Source organism: Oncorhynchus mykiss, chromosome 9, assembly GCF_013265735.2.
Source record: "Oncorhynchus mykiss isolate Arlee chromosome 9, USDA_OmykA_1.1, whole genome shotgun sequence".
In the NCBI taxonomy this organism is placed as follows: Eukaryota; Metazoa; Chordata; class Actinopteri; order Salmoniformes; family Salmonidae; genus Oncorhynchus; species Oncorhynchus mykiss.
The window spans coordinates 34,358,632-34,385,878 of NC_048573.1; the positions used below are offsets into that span (position 1 = coordinate 34,358,632).

Sequence of the window (27,247 nt, forward strand, 5' to 3'; positions counted from 1 at the left end):
TCATAAGTAACCATCCAATGATGTATCACAAAGGTGACCGAGATGAACAGCCCCATCATGGCCACCAAGCCGCTGTACGTGGCTCTAGCCCAGTGCAAGGAGGGGAGTAACAAGTACATGAAGAGGCTGGGCACCAATCGGGACCATGCCCAGCCCAGTTATCGACTCCTACCAGCTGGCAGGCTACTACATATCTGCTGTGCCTCAGGTTCGTAGTACAGTTGGAGGGAGGAGGTAATCACTAGATAACAGACAAAATTAGCAAACATGTGAGCTATCTTAGGACTGGCCTGGAAGAGGCGACTCCGGGATGCTGGTCTTCGCGGCAGAGTTGCAAAGATAAAGCCAGATCTGGCCAATAAAAAAAAAGATTAAGATGGGCAAAAGAACACAGACAGTGGACAGAGGAACTCTGCCTAGAAGGCCAGCATCTTGGAGTCACCTCTTCACTGTTGACGTTGAGGCTGGTGTTTTGTGGGTACTATTTAATGAAGCTGCCAGTTGAGGACTTGTTGAGGTGTCTGTTTCTCAAACTAGACACTCTAATGTACTTGTCCTCTTACTCAGTTGTGCACCGGGGCCTCCCACTCCTCTTTCTAGTCTGATTAGAGCCAGTTTGCACTGTTCTGTGAAGGGAGTAGTCCACCTGACTGTGCTGCTGCTCCAGTTTCAACTGTTCTGCCTTATTATTATTCGACCATGCTGGTAATTTATGAACATTTGAACATCTTGGCCATGTTCTGTTATAATCTCCACCCGGCACAGCCAGAAGAGGACTGGCCACCCCACATAGCCTGGTTCCTCTCTAGGTTTCTTCCTAGGTTTTGGCCTTTCTAGGGAGTTTTTCCTAGCCACCGTGCTTCTACACCTGCATTGCTTGCTGTTTGGGGTTTTAGGCTGGGTTTCTGTACAGCACTTTGAGATATCAGCTGATGTACGAAGGGCTATATAAATAAATGTGTTTTGATTTGAGTAGTACACAGCGTTGTACGAGTTCTTCAGTTTCTTGGCAATTTCTCAGAACAAGAATAGACTGACGAGTTTCAGAAGAAAGTGCTTTGTTTCTAGCCATTTTGAGCCTGTAATCGAACCCACAAATGCTGATGCTCCAGATACTCAACTAGTCTAAAGGCCAGTTTTATTGCTGATTTAATTAGCACAACAGTTTATCTGTGCTAACATAATTGCAAAAGTGTTTTCTAATGATCAATTAATGCCATTGGAACACAGGAGTGATGGATGCTGATAATAGGCCCCTGTACACCTATGTAGATATTCCATTCAAAACAATCTGTTTCCAGCTACAATAGTCATTTATAATATTAACAATGTCTACTCTGTATTTCTGATCCATTTTGTTATTTTAATGGACCAAATTTTTTTGTGCTTTTCTTTCAAAAACCAGGACATTTCTAAGTGACCCCAAACTTTTGAACAGTTGTGCATATGTGAAAATAAAATCATGCTGTTTGCAGTGGGTTGTTTATTCTACCAGTGTTAAAATTTAAGGAAGTCATATTTTGTGCTTTAAACCTGTGTATCACGTCTCATTTGTGGATCTGTGGAATGAAATCCCCTTCAATTTTTCTGTTATAGATCAATAATTAGTTCAAAACAATAGAATATTGAAGTGTGAAATTGTGGTAAGGATTGTGATGTGACCGTAATTCCTTGGAGAAGTAGTTAATGTTGATAATAGCCTAATACCCCAATGGGATCTTTCAAAGGTGAAAACAAACTAGAGGCAAGAGGGGATCATATTGAGATGGGAATAGTTTCTGAATGTTCCAATAATATCATGGAGACATTCAAACGAACCGATTACGTACAGGTACCAATTGAAACACCTTGGCTCATGCTGCATTTAAAAGTAACACAATGGTCAGTAACACAATTTAATGAAATGTTCTGTATGTAAGCATTACCTGCTGTGCTTGATAAAGGGCAATACCAGATTATAGAGCAGATGGTTTATTACTTAGGTGTGCAGTATAGCAATAATTGCACACGTTTAAACTCAGACTACATTATTTCACCATTGGCTCATGCAACAAGTGGAGCACTGCACATGACAACATTCATGTAAGTGCAGTAGAAATGTCTAGTAGCAATGTTCTACATGTTGCACTGGTTTACCCCACTGAATAATCCCTGAGTGCTTTAGGTTTCAGTTAGGTTTCACCACCGGATTGGTTTTCATACAAAGAAGAGAACCCTTCATGTGCTTCTTAAACTTCTGATCTCGTAGACCGTAGATGAGAGGGCTGAGCAGCTGGGGTAACATGTTAGTTAGGATGTTATTGCAGAACAGTATGATGGAGCGGAAGTTGGGGAATAGGATGATGAGGGTAGTGTCCATGACAGGAGTGATGTAGGACAGCATACAGAGTAGCAGCTGCACCCCATGCAGTAGTATAGTAATCTGGGCTTTTCTGGCTGAAACTGGATCCGAGGTTGCAGCTTTGGCCGAAAGCATCACTCTAAAGTAAGTGTAGATCAATGTGATCCACACAAAGCACATGTAAAGGATATTGGTGGCATAGTTGTTGTTATAATTGTGAACTGAGTCAAAGACATTCTGATGATAGCACATCCTACCGGTAGAGAAAAATGACAAAGGCTTTAAGACAAAGGCGATAATGACATCTATGAACCCAGGGATGGCCCCTACAACCCAAATACAGGCGATGAGCGCATAGGTCCTACTCACTGTGCAGATCAGAGGGTGCTGTAAAGGATGACAGATGGCTACAAAGCGTTCAATAGACATGATTGCCAAGTTCAGAGGAGCGTTCTTATGAGTGTTGCTTCCTATTAGAATCAGAATTATACACACGGACACATTTAGGAAAGGGCAGACATATGACATGACAAGCAAGAGCACAATGAAAGACATCTTGATGCTGTCATTGATGATCAGCTGCATGTACAGGATGTACCTGGAGTCGCTGTGGAAGGACTCGTTGGTGAAGAAGGTGTACAACAGGGTCCCATTGATATAGTTAATAACAAGGCCAAACAGAACCACTGCGAGGTTCTTGAACAAAGCCTCCTCAAAGAAGTCTCTTCGCCCGCTGGGGGAGGAGAAGTTGCTAGTCATCCCTGTGGCCTCTGGTGCAGAGCCAAACACCAACGATGAACCTGTTACCTATCTCTCACTGCTACCTCTAAGGTGTGTGAAGAGCAGACACTATAGTAGCGTTGTCTCCAAAACACGATAAAGGAAGATGCATTAAGTACAGATGTGCTATGAAATGAATCAAGAAAAAGATAATGATAAAGAACACATGGCTACTGTTAACCATTGTGGTTCCTTGAAAATGGATACATACAGTACTGAATATCTGTTCTGTTGAATGGATGAGAAATGTCTTACCCCTCTTTGAAGGGGGCTAGAAGGGTTTCTTATAGTCACTGGTGTAGAAAACAAGTCACCCACTGGTGATAGAACATAAGATGCATACATAGGATGATGTACTCAAGGGTCCCAGCCTAAATGTCAAGAACCAAGGTAAGTGAAGGGACCAACATTGGGGTATGAGTTCATGTTTATTGGTGAAGTCTGCAGGCTCTCAACAGATCACTGCTGACTTGGGACCTGTAGAGTTCTACAGATAAACATCTTATCGTGGGGGCTTAGGGGACCCAGTGACATTTCACATTCTCCTCAGAGTCAATCCCAAGCGACTCCTTAAAATGGTTATTACCAGAATGCATCACTGTCAAGCAATTCTCATAAGATGCTGTTGACAAAAGTTAGGAATGATTTGATGCGGGTTTCATAATTGGCATTCATGGGAGTTAGTGCTGTCCTAAGGGATTAAATTGTGAGTTGAGAAAAGTCAAGACTATCTGAAGCACAAAACTTCTAAATCTATTGACCAGTTCTGTACTGCTAAATGTATTGATTTATCAAATCAGTACCATACCCATGGTGTAACTGTGTAGGAATACAATTTCTACAGATGCAGGTTTACTCTATATTTAAACAGTATAATTATAAAGCAGGAGATGGGGTTGCGTAAACACCAACTTAGAGAATAAGACCAGCTGTTGTAAACCAGGTTATGACAAATACATAGGACTTTGGATTGTGTCATCTGGAATGGAGGGCAAAGTCATTAAGATGACAAAAAGCATCACATTGGCCCACCCGAATCAAGTTGATTACAAAATGTTAACGTAAAGTAGTAAACAATTAATATCGTGCTTGTAAAAAAGACATTTGTAGGCATCGTTTTTTAACTTAACACATTAACTGATAAAAACGTACATGGCAAATTAACATTTCTAAAGCACAACTGAATTACTAAATGTCCAATATAAATGCCCTAATGGGATGACAACATACAGCAAACTGCAATTAGAGTCACAGGTTAATTTGGTTGGGCTGTCCAAAAATGGGTTGTTCTTCTGGGGTCGGTTTCAACAGAAATATACGCAGACTTCCCACTGTAAAACAACTCCGTACCCTATGTGCCCCTCCCTCCCTCCCCTCACCAAAACCCCAAAAGGTAGTATTTTCACAATGCAGGTTGAAACAACGTAATTTGCTCAAATGCAGCTACAGAAATGTGTGACTACAGAAGCACTCAAGCTTAGCCTCTAATAGTTGTCAGACTGAACAAGAAAACATTGCGTGATGAAGATAGGGTGGATTGGTACAGTAATTTGCTACTGTGTTCAATAAGATCCCAAAATATTGGCAAAAATGATGTACATTCTCAAAGCCAACAGGCATTGTGACATCTACCCCATGCATGGCAGAATCATTGCCGCACAGGCATCAATAACTGGGCTGCAGTTACCGAATCAGGAAAAAGGTTATGGTAGGTCGGAAAAGGTACGTACGCTGCAGTTATCATTTTACCTACAGAGAGAGAGAAAAAAAAAAACATTCCATCAATACTTGTCAAATACATATGCATTAGTCATGTATTAAATGTAGAAACCTGAGAGTTCAAAAGAACACAATCTAGCTACAGATTACAAATCAACAGCACAAATTCCCTAAACATGGTACTATTTCATTTTGGTTAATTCCCACCATCCCTAGCCACAAACGTAACTGATTTAAATGCAAGGTATAAATATAAAATAACGACCATACATAATCCATTGGTACAAGGATACACACCAGCAAACCACCGCCCATGTAGCGCATTCACTACAGCCATTGCTGTTGGGATTGTCGGGCATTTCATGTACACGTTGCCCTAAAAAGGAAAGGAAGAAGGTAAGGGTAAACTATCAATCTGCAACAGACCATTTGATGGGTAAAAAAGTAGAAGCATACATTTCTACATTAAACCATAATAGAAAACAAAGAAATGGTAACTGCATTTATCATTTATTTGCAAAGTGCGCAATTTGATGGACCACCTTAGACCTATCCACTTCTATAAAGTTGTCATGAAGTTGTCCTGTTGTAGGTTTATGGACTCTTGGAATGGACTCTTGGAAAGCCCGTTGTTAACATTAAAAAGGTTGGGGAAAGGTACAATATTTCTGTAATCCAACCAGTTGAAAGTGTCCGTTGGTACTTAAAGAATATGTCGTCAGATCAGTTGGTGTATGAGACATTGTATCTTGGAAAGGCTACACATTCTAGTTATCAGATTCACATGGAATTGTTGTGCAATTTAAAATGTCTAAATATGAAACGTAATTTTAGATTCTAAATGAGAGAATTGTTTTCATAAAGTAAATTATACTCACTCAGTGGCCACGCCCAAGTGAACAGACATTGGTTGAGAACTATGAAACACACCCCCCTCTCCCCCAATACAAAAGTCTGTTGATGGAAGTCAACTTAAGTTCTTCGATGACGTGAGGACTGGTGTCCATACGTTTAAAACGGCTAATTTCAACGTGGTGATCGTCACGATCACCACGCTGGAAGGAGGAATTTCTACTAGACAAGCCAGAATTCAGTGCGAGCTGATTATGGCAAAATTAACTTTGAACTCATTCACTAAAGAAATGATAGCTCGACTTTTAGGATGTATCAGCTGCAGCTGTAACCGTACGTGGCCTAGGAAGGGACAGAATCTCCTAAAAAGAACGACAGGGTCCAACATATCCGACCTACAACAAGAAATATTCTTCAAAGGACAAGGGCGATCTCTGCTGGGCAAACCAGTCTTCCATCTATCGAAGCACAGCTCAGTGTAAATATATATCTTGCATTTTCCTTATCCGAATGGGCAGTTATTAGAATTCATAAGATTCTGTATTTATGGCAGCATAGCTTCTCAAGGACCCAATCCTTTTGTTCCTCAGTCTTCCCTCTCATTTAAACCCAACCCCCTTTCTTTGTTTAATCAGCTGTCATATCGGTTTAGTCCGCCAGGGACTTTCTTTTATGACATGATTTGTAATCGATGCTCCATCCTGTGTATATGTAATTCTGTGTGATTATTTACAGTGGGGCAAAAAAGTATTTAGTCAGCCACCAATTGTGCAAGTTCTCCCACTTAAAAAGATGAGGCCTGTAATTTTCATCATAGGTACACTTCACTATGACAGACAAAATGAGAAAAAAAATCCAGAAAATCACATTGTAGGATTTAATGAATTTATTTGCAAATGATGGTGGAAAATAAGTATTTGGTCACCTACAAACAAGCAATATTTCAAATTAAATCATTTACCTTTGATGCGCTTCAGATGTTTTCACTCACGAGACTCCCAGTTAGATAGCAAATGTTCCTTTTTTCCCAAAATATTATTTTTGTAGGCGAAATAGCTCCGTTTGTTTTTCACGTTTGGCTGAGAAATCAACCGGAAAGTCACTACAATGGCGAAATATATTCAAAATTAACTCCATAATATCGACACAAACATGGCAAACGTTGTTTATAATCAATCCTCAAGGTGTTTTTCAAATATCTATTCGATAATATATGAACCGGGACTGGTGGATTCTTAGTAGGAGAGAGAAACAATAGCCGCATTTGTCCATTACGCACAAAACACAGAGACTTCAGCTGGCCGTTGACGTTCAGTCTCATTTTTCAAAATAAAAGCCTGAAACTATGTATTGTGACACTAGACACATTAGGGAAGCCATAGAAAAAGGAATCTGGTTGATATCTCATTCACTGCTCAATAGGGACACATAGGAACACAGAGCTTTCTAAACAAGAGTCCCTTCCTGATTGGATTTTTCTCAGGCTTTCGCCTGCAATATCAGTTCTGTTATACTCAGACAATATTTTTTTTTACAGTTTTGGAAACTTTAGAGTGTTTTCTATCCTAAGCTGTCAATTATGTGCATATTCTAACATCTTGTCTTGACAAAATAGCCATTAACTTTGGGAAAGTTATTTTTCCAAAAATGAAAATAGTGCCCCCTAGATTCAAGAGGTTAACAGGTTAATTGTTGCATGGTTTAATTCAATCATGTAATCAATCAAACATTAGGTAATCGATTTGATAAAGTAGCCTGTCATAATTTAATCAGTCAGAGACACAACAAAGTGCATTTCAAAAGTGGATTACCTGAGGGGAGTTCTTGTCAAGGTATATGTGGACAATTCCACCGTGTTTGTTGCACTCCTCAATGACGTCATCTTGAATCTCGACATCCCAGCCAGGTTCCTTTTCCCTGGAAAAGAGGCAGGTAATTTCAAGCCATTCATCACAAACGCATCTGACCTAACCCTGCTTCAGGAAATGATCAGTTACATTAACATTAAAGTAAATACTTTTGGGCTCCCAGAAACATGCCATATTAATTACTTTACAATCATTCAGTATTTTCCCATTTCTATCCTAATCTTATATTTGGGAATGCATTTATGAATTTAGTTCAGTGAATTAAATTAAAGATCTAAAACAATGCTTCCTTTCATCAAGAAATGATAAGGTTAAAAGTAGTGTCTCACAACTGAGGGTTGAACATGTTGGATAGCTGTAGGCAGTGTGTAGCCAGTGGCTGCGTTGAGAGGGTCATGGCCTGGTTCATGCTTGGAGCAAGATTCAGTGAAAGGGTGGCAGGAGCTGTAAAAGGAGATGACAGTATCATTAACAGAGGTCCTTCTTACCAGAGCTGCTGTCAAGTGCAGATTAATTCCTGTCTGTTGAATTGAACATCAGTTCCTGGACTGACTGGAATTTCAATGGCATTAATTGACCCCAACCCTGCTTCCAACTGAGAACATCAGATTGACAATAATTTCCATTCCCTCCCTCCCAATGAATACATCTCAAAGTACAGGACTAGTTTTTCCTGTGTCGTTTCAATGCACATTTGGACAATGTAGTTACACACAAGAAAACCAGAGAAGATGAAAACGGACAGCTTGAGAATTTTATCATTCGGCTGAAACAAAAATAAAATGTGGGTATGCATGACAGCAATGATTTCAAACCAATACAAGAAAAAAGGACCATTGGAGAGCTCTCTCCAGTTTGAAACATGAGAACTTGAAACAAAATGATTTATTTTAGATGAGCATTAAATAATGTGCAGATTTGAGAAGCTGTACACTTTCTTTCACATTCACCTTCAGGGGGTGGGTTCAGGCTGGCTTGTATGTCTAAAAGATTAGAAGAAGAGAAATTAAAGACGCACTTCAGTTAGAAAAGGTTGTGAGGATGGAACGATGCACAATGGATGAAGACCATTGACTTACTACACTGCAGTGCACATTAAGCCTATGTGCTAGAGGGGGACAGCCATAGCATTAGGCACACAATATGAGAGAAGCAATGCTTATCTGCATGCTAGTTCAATATCAGCATTCACATCTAACATGGTACTGTGATATTGTAGTGTGTTACATAAGTTTGAAGAGTCCCTTCACTTAGCAAGACAAACTGCTGGCTTTGGCAAGTCAAAACACACAGGTTGACTTGAATGATGTTAACTCATTTCTGGGTTTCGTACAAGTTTCCCATGATATTCAATGTGCTCTTTTCAAGCAGGGCCATAGTGAGTGAAAAAACAGCTTTCTCAGAGACCGACTCTCATCAGAGACTGGCAGGATGTTGAAGTGATTAACATACCTCATAATGAGTGTTGGTGGCAATGCCAGATTGGCCTTTAGTGTTTACATGTAGATCTATTGGATACATGTGGAAGAGATCATAAAAAGGAGAAATGATAGTGAGAAAAGAGAAGTCTTACAGCAGTTCATTTGAGATTATCATATATTGGTGGTCATGGATGCAGATAATGTTAACACACTTAATCTCCAGATAATGTTAGCCCTCTTTGCACTGTTTTCTGACACGTCACAAACCAAATTAAGGGAGGAGCAAAAAGGTAACTGGAAATCATCCTGCCAAAGCAGGTGTGACAGCTTTCCTTTGCTACCTACCTTTAGAATGAGATTCATGATCAATAGCCAAAGCAAATTTAGTGGTGAATTTCACATTTGCATTAGGTATCAAAAAGCTCAAACTTCAAATGCCTCTCCTTTGAGGAGTCTGCAGTGCTCTTAGATGAGGCCAATGAGTAGTTCATTCCACATGGATAATGAGCCTACCTGTACCAGCTGCCATGTTGACGAAGTGGATTGGAGTCGAGTGGATGGAACCACTCATCTGTAGAGCCTGCTGTGCAGCCGGGGGGATCTGAAGACCAGTACCTGAGGGAAACAAACTATTCATTAGCATCAAGTCTGTTCAAAGCTATTCAAAACACCTTGAGCACACACTGGAGCGATTATAGAAGTCAACTGGAGTAACACCTTGGTTGACCAAATCAGTTTTAGATTTCAGCACAAAAGTAGACATATCGAATACTAAGCTCAACTTTCACTTACTGCTGACAAACCTAAATGGCAATTTTGAGCACCAAAAAGACCAAACTACATCCACTCAAAAACAGCAGTTAATATCGCACCCTCTGCCAGCCGGGCCATGAGCTGCAGGCGCCCGGTGGTGCCCAGGTCAATGCCTGTCCTCTCCAGCTCGTCGTTGTCCAGGAAGGAGCTGGCGGTGGAGGGGTCGGTGCGTTCCGTCACGTGACCAACTTTCATGGGCCGCCCGGCCAGCTCAAAGCCATTCAGCTGCTCCAGGGCCTTCTTAGCGCACTCTGCATCTGCAAACTACAATAATACAGCATGAATCAGCTAACTAAAATGGCACACACCCTAATCTATTGCAAGTCTAAAATCAGGAACTTACTGAGATGAAACCATATCCTTTGGATCGTCCAGTTTCACTGTCATTCATCAGTTGTATGCTCTCAATCTGTTAAGGAAAACAGTTAGATACAAGAGTTAGTGTAAAAGGAGGTTAAATGTAATTGATCAGTAATGGTGTTTCCTCCTTACTCTTCCGAAAGGCTCGAAGACACCTCGCAGCATGTCCTCTGTGATGTTGAAGTGTAGAGAGCCCACATACAGCCGCATAGGGCCAGCATTACCCTTCTGAAGGTTGTTGGCCATTGCTGCAGCTCTGTTCTTCTCAGCCTGCACACACACAAAATGTTGAGTCTATGCCATCTGCCAAGTAAGCGGTGAAAGGTGACATCACATTTAATAATTCCATCAATGCTAAATATTATAGTTTACCTCTCTGCGCACGGAACCCGCAAGTGGGCTGAAATTCCACAACATACAGTGATCACTACATAAATAGTCATATTAAACATTCATGAAAATACAAGTGTCTCACGTATCGAAAGCCTAGATTCTTGCTAATCCAACTGCGTTGTCAGATTTAAAAAAGGATTAAAAAAAAAAAGAATACGATGCGATTATCTGAGCATAGAGCCCCATAAAAATAAAAACAAATTTAACCAGCACAGGCGTAACATAATCACAAACTGCATTAAAATAAATATTTACCTTTGACGATCTTCGTCTGTTTGCAATTCCAATGCTCATTGTTACACAATGAATGATCTTTTGTTTGATAAAATCGGTTTTTATAGCCTAACACGAAACATTTTGTGAACCGCTTGTGTGGTGAATTCTGTCTCATTCCATTTTCGACAACACATTCCAGGTAAATAACCCACACAGAACGTGACTTTTGCAGTCATGTTTGGTTTCACTGCGATCAACTGGTTTGTTTGTAACACAATCAAACCTGATGGGCCATTTCGCGGGACGTATTGACTGAAAGAAACCGATTTGAAGACAACAAATCATGACATTGTGCACCAATGATTTTCCCGCTGTTTTGTTGACTGACTGTCTTTTAACCCAATGACCACTGATCGTCTTGAAATCTAGCTGGGTAGATAGCCAATGAGCTGAGCTAAACGGCAATACGCCATGTTTATGTGTTGCAAGACCAACCCATGTAGTAAGCTCCAGTGTAAAGAGAGTCATGTGCTATTGCATTTTCATACCAGAAGGAGAAACACATTACGCATTGCATTGTTTGGTGAACGCGCAGATTCAGCTGTTTATATATCAATCATTATGGCGACTAAGTCAGGGAAAGCTAAAACTAAGTCTAGATATACAGATGTACACACAATTTTAGAATAAATTGATTGGGAAGGTGAGACAGATTGTTGTAGAACGATTCATTTAGCGATTGTGGAGGAATATTTTTTGAACGGGAGAGGACATCATTTTGGACTGGTAAGTTCTTATCATGCTAATGCCTTTGAAATTAAAAATATTATTTATTTGTGATTTTTTTTTAATTTTAGAAGCAATATATAAACATGTAATGTCATGAAATGTGAGATGCACGTGTCTGCCGCCCCACCCCAACCCACATGAAATAGACAATTTGAGGCTGTTGAGGAGAGGGCAGGACCACATCAACGGCCAAAGTGAAATGGAGACAGTAGATACAGCTGGTCTGACTCCTTGCTGTCCCCAGTCCACCTGGCCTTGCCGCTGTTCCAGTTTCATCTGTTCTGCCTGCGGCTATGGAACCCTAAACTGTTCATTTTTACTCAATGTGCTGTCCTATTGCACCCTCTACAACCACTGTGATCGCCACCCGGCACAGCCAGAAGAGGACTGGCCACCCCTCGTAGCCTGGTTCCTCTCTAGGTTTCTTCCTAGGTTTTTGCCTTTCTAGGCAGTTTTTCCTAGCCACCGTGCTTCTACACCTGCATTGCTTGCTGTTTGGGGTTTTAGGCTGGGGCTATATAAATTGATTTGATAGAGGACTGAGGGTCTTCCAAATATTGAAAGTGTGTAAATAGTTACCCATGTTATTTTGTAAGTGTGTGTGTGTGTGTTATATATATATATTTTTTAATCAATAATAATATTTTTTTTTCATTTATTTTTCTCAATTCTTTGGGGGCGGGGAGGGGGGGGGTGTGTGTTAGAAGACCATTTTGGTATTTTGTATATAGTTTTTTGTTTCAAAATGTATACCTTCACCAATTTGGCCACTTTGGTACATTTGGGGTACTTGTGTGGATCATTCTGAAACTTTGAACAAGTACTGTTGCCCTCTTATATTTTTCACTGAAATTGTCCCCATCATCCTATCTGAATGTTTGTTATATCTTGTTCATTTTAAAGATGACGATACAAAAATAAAAAACGTATGGTTTTCTTCATTGTTTTATCTAAACCAGATCTATTGTGTTATATTCTCCTACATTCAATTTACATGTACACAAACTTCAGAGTGTTTTCTTTCAAATGGTACCAAGAATATGCATATCCTTGGTTCTGTGCCTGAGCTACAGGCTGTTAGATTTGGGTATGTCTTCAGGTGGAAATTGCACAAAGTAGGGGGGAAGCTGTAAGAGGTTAAATCCACTACCTGAGGGGCCTGTACGATGATGGGCACTCCCAGAAGTCTCTGACCAGTTAAGCCAATAGCCAGCGGGACTGAATTCACGTCCAGAAACTCAATGTAGGCAATGCCCTTTGACCTCCTGGAGTTTCTGTCAGAGATCATCCTCACGTCTCTCACCTACAGGGGATACAATAGTAATAGTGTGTCAAGAGTGAGCACCTTCCTAATGACCATTAGCTAAATTCTGTCAAAATAAAGTCTGTTGAATTATTTCATGCGGCAAAGATAATGCAATCTACTTTTAAGTTTGTGAACTGTAAACTGTGAATACTGACTTTCCCCACGGCTGAGAAGAAGTCCTCTAGGTCTCGTGGTTTGATTCTGGCTGCCAGCTGCATACAAAAAACAGTGTGGGCATCCCTCTCCTCTGGGGTCAGGTTGTCAATTGGTTTCCTTGAAAAAAAGCACAAACAGAGTTTAACACATATCATTTTCATGGATGGTGAGCAAAAAAAATAAAAAATGAAAACATGATAGAGCTTATAAATCAAAGTTTATTGGTCACATACACAGATTTGCAAAAGTTATCCTAGGTGCAGCAAAATACTTATGTCCAGCTCCAACAATGTAGCAATACAACACACAAGTAGAAATAACAACGAGCAGTATCTGAACGATCAATGTCCACAATTTAAATATGTATATACAGTATATGAATAGAAAAGGTGATTACAGCAGTAGTTATTTAGGATAAGCCATGACTAGAATATTATACATAGTCACACATATACACACACATAGTCGTGGCCAAAAGTTGAGAATTGCACAAATATTAATTTTCACAACGTCTGCTGCCTCAGTTTGTTGATGGCAATTTGCATATACTCCAGAATGTTATGAAGTGATTAGATGAATTGCAATTAGCTGCAAAGTCCCTCTTTGCCATGCAAATGAACTGAATCCCAAAAAACATTTCCATTGCATTTCAGCCCTACCACAAAAGGACCAGCTGACATGTCAGCGATTCTCTCGTTAACACAGGTGTGAGTGTTGACGAGGACAAGGCTGGAGATCACTCTGTCATGCTGATTGAGTTCAAATAACAGACTGGAAGCTTCAAAAGGAGGGCGGTGCTTGGAATCATTGTTATTCCTCTGTCAACCATGGTTACCTGCAAGGAAACACGTGCCATCATAATTGCTTTAAACAAAAATGACTTCACAGGCAAGGATATTGCTAGTAAGATTGCACCTAAATCAACAATTTATTTATCGGATCATCAAGAACTTCAAGGAGATCGTTTCAAATTGTTGTGAAGGCGGCATCAGGGCGTCCAAGAAAGTCCAGCAAGCGCCAGGACCGTCTCCTAAAGTTGATTCAGCTGCGGGATCGGGGCACCACCAGAACAGAGCTTGCTCAGGGATGGCAGCAGGCAGGTGTGAGTGCATCTGCACGCACAGTGAGGTGAAGACTTTTGGGAGGATGGCCTGGTGTCAAGAAGGGGAGCAAAGAAGCCACTTCTCTCCAGGAAAAACATCAGGGACAGACTGATATTCTGCAAAAGATACAGGGATTGGACTGCTGAGGACTGGGGTAAAGTCATTTTCTCGGATGAATCCCCTTTCCGATTGTTTGGGGCATCCGGAAAAAAGCTTATTCGGAGAAGACAAGGTGAGCGCTAGCATCAGTCCTGTGTCATGCCAACGGTAAAGCAGACCATTCATGTGTGGGGTTGCTCCTCAGCCAAGGGAGTGGGCTCACTCACAATTTTGCCTAAGAACACAGAACATGAATAAAGAATGATACCAACACATTATCGGAGAGCAACTTCTCCCAACCATCCAGGAACAGTTTGGTGACGAACAATGCCTTTTCCAGCATGATGGAGCACCTTGCCATAAGGCAAAAGTGATAACTAAGTGGCTTGGGGAACAAAACATTGATATTTTGGGTCCATGTCCAGGAAACTCCCCAGACCTTAATCCCATTGAGAACTTGTGGTCAATCCTCAAGAGGCAGGTGGACAAACAAAAAACCCACAAAATCTGACAACCTCCAAGCATTGATTATGCAAGAATGGGCTGCCATCAGTCAGGATGTGGCCCAGAAGTTAATTGACAGCATGCCAGGGCATATTGTAGAAGTCTTGAAAAAGGGTCAACACTGTAAATATTGACTCTTTGCATCAAATTCATGTAATTGTCAATAAAAGCCTTTGACACTTGTAATTATACTTCAGTATCACATAGTAACATCTGACAAAAATATCTAGACACTGAGGCAGCAGACTTTGTGAAAATTAATATATTTGTGTAATTCAAAACTTTTGGCCACGACTGTGTGTGGTAGGTATGCATGCATGTATGTATATACACATACACCTGTCCGGGTGGTGCCAGAACAACAACCTATCCCTCAACGTAACCAAGACTAAGGAGATGATTGTGGACTACAGGAAAAGGAGGACCGAGCACGCCCCCATTCTCATCGACAGGGCTGTAGTGGAGCAGGTTGAGAGCTTCAAGTTCCTAGTTGTCCACATAAACAACAAACTAGAACGGTCCAAACACACCAAGACAGTCGTGAAGAGGGCACGACAAAGCCTATTCCCTCTCCGGGAAACTAAAAAGATTTGGCATGGGTCCTGAGATCCTCAAAAGGTTCTACAGCTGCAACATCAAGAGCATCACTGCCTGGTACGGCAATTGCTTGGCCTCTGACCACAAGGCCACTACAAAGGGTAGTGCGTACTGCCCAGTACATCACTGGGGCTAAGCTGCCTGCCATCCAGGACCTCTATACCAGGCGGTGTCAGAGAAAGGCCCTAAAAATGGTCTAAGACCCCAGCCACCCCAGTCATAGACTGTTCTTTACTACCACATGGCAAGCAGTACCAGAGTCCAAAGTCTAGGACAAAAAGGCTTCAACAGTTTTTACCCCAAAGCCATAAGACTCCTGAACAGGTAATCAAGTGGCTACCCGGACTATTTGCATTGTGAACCCCCCCAAAACCACTCTTTTTACGCTGCTGCTACTCTCTGTTTATCATATATGCATTGTCACTTTACCTATACATTCATGTACAGACTACCTAAATTGGGCCGACCAACCAGTGCTCCCGCACATTGGCTAACCGGGCTATCTGCATTGTGTCCCACCCTCCACCCCCTCTTTTACATTACTCTCTGTTCATCATATATGCATAGTCACTTTAACCATATCTACATACTACCTCAATCAGCCTGACTAACCGGTGTCTGTATGTAGCATCACTACTGTATACAGCCTGTCTTTTTATTTCTTTACCTACCCATTGATCACCTAATACCTTTTTTGCTTTTTTCGGTTAGAGCCTGTAAGTAAGCATTTTGTATTCGGCGCACGTGACAAATTAACTTTGATTTCACACACACACACACACACACACACACACACACAGTTAGAGAGTTGGGCCAGTAACCGAAAGGTTGCTAGATCAAATCCCTGAGCTGACAAGGTACAAATCTGTTGTTCTGCCCCTGAACAGGCAGTTAACCCACTGTTCCTAGGCCGTCATTGAAAATAAGAATTTGTTCTTAACTGACTTGCCTAGTTAAATAAAAGGTTTAAAAAAAAAAGGCTGTGTTCCTAGGCCGTCATTGTAAAAAGTTTCTTAACTTCTTAGGGCTCCAATCCCGTTAACGGGATCGATATGACAACAGCCAGTAAAAGTGTAGGGCACCAAATTCAAAACAGAAATCTCATAATTCAAATTCCTCAAACATAAATCCCACCAGTGTCTGATTTCAAATAGGCTTTACAGCGAAAGCACCACAAACGATTATGTTAGGTCACCACCAACTCACAGAAAAACACATCAATTTTTCCAGCCAGAGAGGAGTCACAAAAAGCAGAAAGAGAGAAAATTAATCACTAACCTTTGATGATCTTCATCAGATGACACTCATAGGACTTCATGTTGCACAATACATGTATGTTTTGTTTGATAAAGTTAATATTTATATTAAAAAAAATCTGAGTTTACATTGGCGCGTTACGTTCAGTAGTTCTAAAACATGCGGTGATATTGCAGAGAGCCACATCAATTTACAGAAATACTCATAATAAACATCGATAAAGATACCACTATTATACATGGAACTTTAGATAAACTTCTCCTTAATGCAACCGCTGTGTCAGATTTCAAAAAAACTTTACGGAGAAAGCAAACCATGCAATAATCTGAGAACAGCCTTTAGACAACAAAGCAGCCAAAAAGATACCCGCCATATTGGGTAGTCAACATTACTCAGAAATAGCATTTTAAATATTTACTTACCTTTGATGATCTTCATCAGAATGCACTCCCAGGAATCCCAGGTCCACCATAAATGTTTGATTTGTTCGATAATGTCCATCAGTTATGTCCAAATATCTTCTGTTTGGGCGTTTGGTAAACAAATCCAAATCGGATGAAAAGTTCAAAAAGTTCCGTTACAGCCCGTAGAAACATGCCAAACTAAGTATGGAATCAATCTTTAGGATGTTTAACATAAAACTTCATTAATGTTCCAACCAGACAATTCCTTTGTCTGTACAAATGAAGTGGAACGTAGCTACCTTTCACGTGAGCGCGCCAGACCGAGGCTGTGGCACTCTGGCAGACCACTCACTCAAAGAGCCCTTATGAACCCCTCCTTTAGAGTAGAGTCCTCAAAACAGGTTCTAAATACTGTTGACATCTAGTGGAAACCTTGGGAAGTGAAACAACTAATATCACCCTGTATCTTCAATGGGGGCTGAGTTGAAAATCTACAAACCTCAGATTTCCCACTTCCTGGCTGGATTTTTTTTTCAGGTTCTTGCCTGCCATACGAGTTCTGTTATATACTCACAGACATCATTCAAACGGTTTTTAAAATTTCAGAGTGTTTTCTATCCAAATTTACTAATTATATGCATATTCTAGCTTTTACGGCTGAGTAGCAGGCAGCTTAATTTGGGCACGTTTTTCATCCAATACTGCCCCCTACCCCAAAGAAGTTAAATGAAGGTTAAATAAAAACATTTAAAAATATATATATATTTTAAGTGGGTTAAAACAGTATGTAAGCATTGTTAAAAAGTGACCCGTGTTCAATGACTATGTACATAGGGCAGCAGTCTAAGGTTCAGGGCAGGGTACCAGCTGGCTAGCGAAGGCTGTTTATCAGTCTCTCAGTCCCAGCTTTGATGCACCTGTACTGTCTCCACCTTCTTAATGATCATTCTTGCCTTCCTGTGACACCAGGTGCTGTAGATGTCCTGGAGGACAGGCAGTGTGCCCCCCATAATGCACTCACATAATGCGCGGTCAGCGCAACCCTATGGTTGCGGCCGATGAAGTTGCCATACCAGTCGTTGAGACAGTCCGACAGAATGCTCTCGATGGTGCATCTGTTGAAGTTTGTGAGGGTCTTTGGGGCAAAGCCAAATTTCTTCAGCCTCCAGAGGTTGAAGCGGCGCTGTTGCACCTTCTTCACCCCGCTGTCGGTGTGCAGGAACCATTTTAAATCCTCTGTGATGTGCATGCTAAGGAACTTGAAGCTTTTGACCCACCCCACTGTGGCTTCTAAGATAATCCGGCTGTGTATCTCACCTTAATGGACTCTTGTCTTTCTTGAAGGGGCTACAACTTCTTGAGCGTTTCCAACTGAAAAAAGGAACAATCACAACGTTTAGTTCTTACCCAGACTTTACATACATACTTTATCGACAAGACATCCAACAGGCAAACAGTAACACATTACAAAGAATTATAAAAATAAAAAAAACTTTGTTGGCATGTGGTGGACCAACCTTCCCTCCCGGAACACCACAAAATTTCAGCTCCAAACTAGGATGTAAAACAAGGTTCAGCTCAGTATGTACGCCTACAATGCCAAACTGTATAGTTCAATACATAAGTATTATTCTATTCAACTTACTTTCCTTCCCTCATTTGGGCCTACTTTTTGTACTTCACTTGAAACACATCAGCCCGGTCACAAACAGGGAGGGGATTGACCTGAAGACACAAAACCAGGGCTATGGCTTCAAGTTCAGATGACAACAGTAGTAGGCTTGATTACCAACAATGACTAGACAGCCTACAGGGAGGAGGGGAGGGCTCGGAGTGTGGTGCCTGGAAAACAACGTCAACAAAACAAAAGGAAATGATCACGGACTTCAGGAAACAGCAGAGGGTGCACTCCCCTATCTACATCGACGGGACCGCAGTGGAGAAGCTGGAAAACTTCAAGTTCCTTGGCGTACACATCACTGAAACTGAAATGGACCATCCACACAGACAGTATGGTGAAGAAGCCACAACAGAGTCTCTTCAACCTCAGGAGGCTAAAGAAATTTGGCTTGTCACCTAAAACCCTCAAGCTTTTACAGATGCACAATTGAAAGCATCCTGTCGGGCTGTATCACTGCCTGCTACGGCAACTGCACCGCCCGCAACTGCAAGGATCTCCAGAGGGTAGTGCGGTCTGCCCAAATCACTACAGGGGGGAAAACTACCCACCCTACAGGACACCTACAGCACCCAATGTCACAGGAAGGCCAAAAAGATCATCAAGGGCATCAACCACCCGAGCCACTGCCTGTTCACCCTGCTATCATCCAGAAGCCGAGGTCAGTACAGGTGCATCAAAGCTGAGACCGAGAGACTGAAAAACAGATTCTATCTCAAGGCCATCAGACTGTTAAACAGCCACCACTAGCACATTAGGAGACTGCTGCCTATAGGCATAGACTAGAAATCACTGGCCACTTTAAGGAATGGAACACTAGTCACTTTAATAATGTTTACATATCTTGCATTACTCAGCTCATATGTACAGTGGGGCAAAAAAGTATTTAGTCAGCCACCAATTGGGCAAGTTCTCCCACTTAAAAAGATGAGGCCTGTAATTTTCATCATAGGTACACTTCAACTATGACAGACAAAATGAGAAAAAAAATCCAGAAAATCACATTGTAGGATTTTTTATGAATTTATTTGCAAATTATAGTGGAAAATAAGTATTTGGCCACCTACAAACAAGCAAGATTTCTGGCTCTCACAGACCCTACCCCGTCCAACAACTCAGCACCCCCTGCAGCAACTTGCCCAAGACCCCCCCCCCCACACACACTTCTCCTTTACCCAAATCCAGACAGCTGATGTTCTGAAAGAGCTGCAAAATCTGGATCCCTACAAATTAGCTGGGCAAGACAATCTGGACCCGCTCTAAAATTATCCACCTAAATAATTGCAGCCCCTATTACTATCCTATTCAACCTCTTTCGCATCGTCTGAGATCCCCAAAGATTGGAAAACTGCCGCGGTCAACCCCCCTCTTCAAAGGGGGAGACACTCTAGACCCAAACTGTTAGACCTATATCCATCCTGCCCTGCCTTTCTAAAATCTTCGATAGCCAAGTTAACAAAAAGATCACCGACCATTTAAAATCTCACCATACCTTCTCCACTATGCAATCTGGTTTCCGAGCTGGTCATATAACCGCCGTCGATAAAAGACAGTACTGTGCAGCCGCCTTTTTCGACCTGGCCAAGGCTTTCGACTGCCAATCACTGCATTCTTATCGACAGATTCAATAGCCTTCACTTCTCAAATGACTGCCTCGCCTGGTTCACCAACTATTGCTGCACACACTCTCCCGCCCGACTAGCATCACTAAGCTGTATTTTTCTGACCTAGAATATGTGGTCAACTTCAAATACCTAGGTGTCTGGTTAGACTAAACTCTCCTTCCAAACTCACATTAAGCATCTCCAATCCAAAATTAAATCTAAAAACGGCTTCCTATTTCGCAACAAAGCCTCCTTCACTCATGTTGCCAAACATACCATCCTACCGATCCTTGACTTCGGCGATGTCATTTACAAAATAGCCCCCAACACTCTACTCAGCAAACTGGATGTAGTCTATCACAGTGCCATCCGGTGTCACCACAGCCCCATACACTACCCACCACTGTGACCTGTATGCTCTCGCTGGCTGGCCCTCACTACATATTCGTCACCAAACCCACCGGCTCCAGGTCATCTATAAAAGCCTTTGCTAGGTAAAGCCCCACCTTATCTCAGTTCACTGGTCACCATTGCAGCACCCACCCGTAGAATGAGCTCCAACAGGTATATTTCACTGGTCATCCCCAAATCCAATACTGCCGTTGGCCACCTTTCCTTCCAGTTCTCTGCTACCAATGACTGGAATGAATTGCAAATTATTATTTTTTTAAATCACTGAAGCTGGAGTCATATCTCGCTCTCTAACTTTAAACATCAGCTGTCAGAGCACTGTACCTGTTCATGGCCAATCTGTAAATAGCACACCCAACTACCTCATCCCCATATTATTACTTACCCTCTTGCTCTTTTACATCCCAGTATCTCTACTTGCACATCATCATCTGCACAGCTATCACTCCAGTGTTAATGCTAAATTGTAATTATTTCACCTCTTCACTCCATACTCTTCTACATTTGCACACAATGTATATAGATTTTCTATTTTTTTCTATTGTGTTATTGACTGTGTTTGTTTAAAAAAAATTACTTCACCTTTATTTAACCAGGTAGGCTAGTTGAGAACAAGTTCTCATTTACAACTGCGACCTGGCCAAGATAAAGCATAGCAGTGTGAACAGACAACACAGAGTTACACATGGAGTAAACAATTAAGTCAATAACACAGTAGAAAAAAAGAGTCTATATACATTGTGTGCAAAAGGCATGAGGAGGTAGGCGAATAATTACAATTTTGCAGATTAACACTGGAGTGATAAATGATCAGATGGTCAAGTACAGGTAGAGATACTGGTGTGCAAAAGAGCAGAAAAGTAAATAAATATAAACAGTATGGGGATGAGGTAGGTAAATTGGGTGGGCTATTTACCGATAGACTATGTACAGCTGCAGCAATCGGTTAGCGATTGTTTATGGGTAACTCTTGTTTTTGTCGCACTGTTCTGCTTTATCTTGGCCAGGTCGCAGTTGTAAATGAGAACTTGTTCTCAACTGGCCTACTAGGTTAAATAAAGGTGAAATAAAATTCTACTGTATCTTAGTCCGTTCCACTGACATCGCTTGTCCATATGTATATAGTCTTAATTCATTTTGCTACAACCGCAATAACATCTGCTAATCACATATGTGACCAATACAATTTGATTAGAAAGGCAACAAACTATGCCACTTTTAAATACAAAACCAGGTTTCATTTCATCATTAACACTAAGTTTATAGACAACACCTTTCACAGTGGAAAACACAAATTATGTCCAAGGAGGAGATTATTCCAACCCATTTTTGTCTGTAGACAACACAAGACATAAGGAAGCCCAAAAATTGTGACACAGGAAAAAAATAAATACATAAGCGTTTCCCAAACTCAGTCCCCAGGAACCAAAGAGGTGAAGTTTTGGTTTTTACCCTAAACAGCTGACTAAAATGATCCAAGCTTGATGATCAGTTGATTATTTGAATCAGCTGTGTAGTGCTTGGGGAAAAAAATGATGTGCACAGTTTGGAAAAGACTGCAATACGTACAAGGGGCCCCGGCGTCCTCTGTAGCGTCCAGCATGTTCCCTGCTACGGGAACCACTGCGCCGGCGTTCGTTACTGCGGCTGCGTTTCTTCTCCGGACTCTTCTTCCCATCTTTGCTGTAGCACTTGTCAGAGCTCGGGCTGCGACTACTCCTACGATGGCTCCTCTTTTTCCTGGAACACAGGATGACATTCAGGGTGCAGTCACACAACACAATTGGAAATGGATACTTCAGACATCTAGCCATCACTGATGCCGTTTCCAAAAGGTTACATGATTGAAACATGACTTGTAGCAACTGACAAGATAAATCAAAACTAATTTTATTTGTCACATGCACCAAATACAACAGGTGAAATGCTTACTTACAAGCCCCTAACCAACAACGCAGTAAAGAAAAATAAACAAAAATAAATAAAAGTAACAAATAATTAAAGAGCATGCGTAATATAACAATAGCGAGGCTATATACACATTTGTTACCGGTACGGAGTCAATGTGCTGGGGCAACGGTCAAGGTAATATGTACATGTATGTAGAGTTATTAAAGTGACTATGCAGAGATAATAACAGAGTAACAGCAGCTGAAGGGGGGGGGGGGGGGGTCAATGCAAATAGTCTGGGTAGCCATTTGATTAAATGTTCAGGAGTCTTCTGGCTTGGGGGTAAAAGCTGTTTAGAAGCCTCTGACCTAGACTTTAGCGCTCCCGTACCGCTTGCTGTGCGGTGCGGTAGCAGAGAGAACAGTCTGTGTAGAGATGGTTTAGCAAAGAGTTTAAAAATCAGTACTTACTTCTTACTACTGCGCTCTTCATTTCCATTAGCACTAGAGGACTTTATTTCATCCTAAGCAGGGTTGATAGAAGAACATCATGAGGATGTAGAGGAAACATTGCAAGTCGTCAGGGGTGAGGGAGGGAACAAGAAAATACAGAACATAACCATTAGGTTAAAATACTGTTAACATTAATATGTTTGGACAAGTATGTAAGGGGGGTCCTTCTACAGCCCCTGTAGAGTTCCATTCCAATTACTCCCCCTGCTGTTATAACTACATAATCATACAGTACTCAATCCAACCAAAAGTCAAAGTATATGGGAAAAATATATACTATTTTGGCATGATACAGGAAGTTATGGGAACAGTTTGGTCATCTCAACCCCCACCCCTCCTTTGTCGTACCAGTACCACTATCTGTTCCTAAGCCCACTGAGACCACGCTTGGCCCACAGCCGCTAAAAGATCCTGTGGTTGATGTCAGTCCAGTGATCTTCACCCATTTTCCTTCTTGGACTGTAAGAGTTCGATGCCACCTCTGTCACATCTCGCCCTGAAGCAAACAGGGATTCACACTGCTTAGTAATATGGACTCCCAAGTAAAACTGAAGAAAAAAAATCTACTAGGTTAGCCTCATGTTAAATGTCCTATAAATTTTTTTGTGCCAGCTGAATGGAGATGTTTGTATTTGAATGGCTTGAATTTTATTAGGGGAAAAATACTCATACTGGTGAAATCATTAACTAAATGTATAATATAAATGAAACCTTGAAATAAATCTTACAAATAAATTGTAGTAAGAAAATAAACGTAAAATATTACTGGTGTTAAAGGGCATGCAAAGTCAAGATGCTGATTTACAAAATCAGAAACCATCACAATAGACTTGGGCAGGGAGACAGTATTCATATTTTAAAATAATCAATAGCTTGTTTTGTTGACCTTGGCAAAATCATGACTACTCATTTAAGCCTGATCTGTTAAGTGATATACTATAGAGAAGACTAATCTACTATAGCCAAATGTAAGGGTAAAATAGGTACTTATGCATGTAAGGCCTATTTTAGGTCAGACTTACTTGATTGACACTGATGCATAACAAAAGGTCCCTTATATAAATAGAATATGTGCCAGAACTACTGGTACCACAGTAATTATATTTCTATGGGTCAATCCAACTGTAACATTAGGTGTAAACATTGTGAAAATGCCTTTAGCTACCATGTCAACAGAAAATGTGAATATTGTCTCCTTTGCATGTGGGGTAAAATGTGCTGATTATCATCCATTTGCATTCACCTTGTTGCAACCAAACAGGTGATAGCTAGGATGTTCTAAGATGAAGCTCTTTTTGTCCTAGGGGATCACAGTGCATCATTGCTAAATTACTACCTTACACTCTCCCCCCAACACACAGTCCTCACTCGAATCAAAAGGTGAGAGGAGGGGAGATATCGTTAGGCAAGTCTACAAAGAGAGAGAGATGGGCATTTATTCAGACTTTTTGGATTATGTCAATGCATCACACACCTCATTCAAACATTGAGAGGCACAAACAACCATTTAACCATAAATAATAGCAACATATCTCTGAGCAGCAAGATGATACAAGACCAGCAAATAGTGAATGCGCAAAAAAACATAGCTACAAGCCTGGCAATTCTAGCTACCCACCTTTTTGTATGGAGCCTCTAGCATAGCCTCAACATCAAAGTCGTCTGCCATGGTCTCCTGAAAGAGAAAACCCGATACAATCAAGTCAGAACATCAGTCATGAGATATACATATTTCTGTTTTTATCTAGATAGCTAGATACTACAACTGGCACAGAAAATAGGGGTTAGCTGACAACGTCACGAAAACGATGTGCACACTTAATTGGGGCAGAAGTCCGTATTGTTGTGATTCTGGATGGCCAGATAGCTAGCAACAATGACAAGAACCTGCCATGTGGGGAATCGTAGGTGGCTCGTTTCAGCTTGTTCTTGATACCATGTCTTGTTTTGACTGGTGTCACGTCTGTTAATATTGCTAAAATTCATTGGCTAGCTAACCAATCAACGATGTATGAGAGACAAGTGCTCATTGTGAAAATGTATTTACGTTTTCAATAAACATTGGAGACAAAATATTGTTGAGATGTTGTCAATCTAGCCAAGCCGATAGCTTGCCTAGCTAGTTGGTCTAATTTGAATAATATACTAGTCAGAATAGATTCAGACCCTGCTTGCTTACAGCTGCACTGAGTTGGACAGGTTTCCTGTTTAAATTAAGACACCACTGTGCCGGTGTTGTGCCGAAAATCCCCCCCACCCTTCGCGTGAACGCGTACACACTGATCTTAGAAGCAGAAAGCATTTTTTATTTGTGTCCTTCGGAGGCAGATGTCAATGAGCACGTTAGGCTGCCTTTCACTTTTTTTTATGGCGGATTGATCGCGAGGGAGGCACTAGTAATGTCTGAAGTTTTCAGTTTGTTTGGCTATTTGTTTAAAAAGTTTATTAGTCTATAAATAAATATTTGCCAAAATTCATAATCTCTCCCATGTCTTATTCGACTGGTATAATGAGACAAGTGGCACCTTACTCGTCAGTGTAAACTCCCAGTTCTGCATAAATATGTAAATAATATGGCCACCTTACTTTATATGAATGGCCGTAACATGCTGTAGTTTTTTATTCCGTAGACGAATTACCACATTAAGTATCTGATTTGCATAAAGTAGTATAAAAAGTTGTATTCTAATTTCATAAATTGTTACAAACTCAGTTTTGCATAAATCATTGTGATTTGTTAATATGACCACCCTACCTTAAATTGGGCTTAAATTACTCTAGTTGTGTATTCCATACTGCCTAATTTGTATAATATAGCATTTTATTTTATTTGAATCAATTGTGTTCTACATCAGCTCTGAAAATGGCAAAACAATATGACCACGATATCTTGAGATATTGGACAAAACATGTTGATTTTTTTAACCCAGACAAGTGATTTGGTGCCATTATTGACTAGGGATTAACATTGGCCTGTCTGAAACCTTTTTGACTTTCTCTGATAACTTAAATAAGATCTCAGCAATGGTAAAACCTATTCTCATGGAATGAACTGTTCTGTGTTACCATAACATGGAATATATAGTATAACACCAGAACCAAAGTTGAATTTTGTCCCCCAACACCCTAGGAAGCCTGTCCGACCCTAGAACAGCTGTAAACAAGCATAGGGTCAGAATCTATTCTGATTAAAATTATACCGAGCAGTACCAAAAACAGTACAGTATGAAGATAGGCCAAAACTGCTTGTCCAATAGAAATCCCCGATCACACTTGTAGGCGAATCCATTGCGAAGCTAAACTCATATTTAGTAAACGTCACCGGGTCTAACAGTCGTCATGTGCAAGCCGTTAACTCTGTCAGTCTTTCGATATAAAATTGTTTGACAAATTAAAACGTGTCAGTATGTCACTTTCACGATGTTGGAGTAATAACACGTCCACAACTACTTATGACATTGGCTCAAATCTAGGTTGTGCATTTTAAGATTTCGAGAAGGAATAATCTCATTGCCTTCTCATCCCCGGTCTGTGTCGCAAGCGTTCCCGGATGTCTCGCCTCTAGGTTTAGAAACTCCTGACAGTACGGAGCCTCACATTACATCAGCCCTTTACAATCTGCTAGCTAGCACATTACTGTCCCTTTTTTAGACCAGCAAGAACCATGTGGAACTTAACTAGCTACATGGCTTACTACCAATATGTTTTCTAGTAACGCTAGCTAGCTAAACAACGTTAGCCAAAATCTGTGAGGAAGATGTGCCTGTGACGATTTGTAATGGTAACGTTAGCTAACTTACCGCAAGGATTTGTCCCAACGTCTGCTTCTTCTGTGACCAGAAACAATTAAGTTAGCTAGCAAACTTATAAAACGAGCCAGTGAACTAACGTTAGCCAACTACGTCTTCAGGATAAAATTGGCCAAATATGACCTCGGATTCGCCTGCTGCTGTTCTTCCCAACAACACTACTACTACTACTACTGCTGCTACTGTACAGTAGCTAGCTAGCAAACGAAATTATTAACAGCAGCCTGTTAATTCAGCCTTATATTAACTAGCTATAACTTGTTTTGCGTTTGAAGTTCATTAGCGTCTCTAAAATGGCGTTCTCTCGTTTTATCAACACGCGACTTGCTATGAACGTGGTCCTATTGAGTGTTGCCAACTCCGTA

The 27,247-nt window shown here is 41.0% G+C and overlaps 2 protein-coding genes across 15 annotated transcripts; both read right to left on the reverse strand.

Moving 5' to 3' along the window:
* Window positions 1-1,346: 1,346 nt before the first annotated feature.
* On the reverse strand, window positions 1,347-3,132 carry LOC110531153 (odorant receptor 131-2). Its single transcript, XM_021614394.2, has one exon. It carries the CDS (start codon window positions 3,098-3,100, stop codon window positions 2,168-2,170), a length of 933 nt encoding a protein of 310 aa, XP_021470069.1. The 5' UTR covers window positions 3,101-3,132; the 3' UTR covers window positions 1,347-2,167.
* A 406-nt stretch (window positions 3,133-3,538) lies between these two features.
* On the reverse strand, window positions 3,539-27,242 carry LOC110531957 (RNA-binding protein 39). Of its 14 annotated transcripts, XM_036987851.1 has the most exons (19): window positions 26,874-27,240; window positions 24,692-24,748; window positions 24,317-24,484; window positions 23,422-23,569; window positions 23,032-23,084; window positions 22,241-22,411; window positions 18,624-18,703; window positions 18,296-18,349; window positions 13,014-13,131; window positions 12,703-12,855; window positions 10,287-10,424; window positions 10,138-10,203; window positions 9,854-10,058; window positions 9,495-9,596; window positions 8,511-8,543; window positions 7,890-8,004; window positions 7,504-7,609; window positions 5,138-5,216; window positions 3,539-4,870 (listed from the first exon to the last, which is right to left on the reverse strand). In XM_036987851.1, the coding sequence occupies exons 7-19, from the start codon at window positions 18,635-18,637 to the stop codon at window positions 4,770-4,772; spliced, it is 1,284 nt and encodes a 427-aa protein (XP_036843746.1). In that variant the 5' UTR covers window positions 18,638-18,703; window positions 22,241-22,411; window positions 23,032-23,084; window positions 23,422-23,569; window positions 24,317-24,484; window positions 24,692-24,748; window positions 26,874-27,240; the 3' UTR covers window positions 3,539-4,769. The 14 variants fall into 14 exon arrangements, with proteins under 14 accessions (XP_036843746.1, XP_036843747.1, XP_036843740.1 ...); XM_036987852.1 differs by having other exon boundaries at window positions 23,032-23,569; window positions 24,410-24,484; window positions 26,874-27,232; XM_036987845.1 differs by lacking the exons at window positions 18,624-18,703; window positions 23,422-23,569 and having other exon boundaries at window positions 24,410-24,484; window positions 26,874-27,241.
* Between the last annotated feature and the right edge of the window lie 5 nt (window positions 27,243-27,247).

Coding starts and splice junctions, on each gene's coding strand:
- LOC110531153 (XM_021614394.2), bottom strand. CDS start 3,100: ATGACTAGCAACTTCTCCTCCCCCAGCGGGCGAAGAGACTTCTTTGAG.
- LOC110531957 (XM_036987845.1), bottom strand. CDS start 24,742: ATGGCAGACGACTTTGATGTTGAGGCTATGCTAGAGGCTCCATACAAA. Junction 23,085..24,409: donor TGTTGGGGGGAGAGTGTAAG/GTAGTAATTTAG, acceptor AACCCTGCTTAG/GATGAAATAAAGTCCTCTAG. Junction 13,132..18,295: donor AAAGACAAGAGTCCATTAAG/GTGAGATACACA, acceptor CTTTTTTTCAAG/GAAACCAATTGACAACCTGA.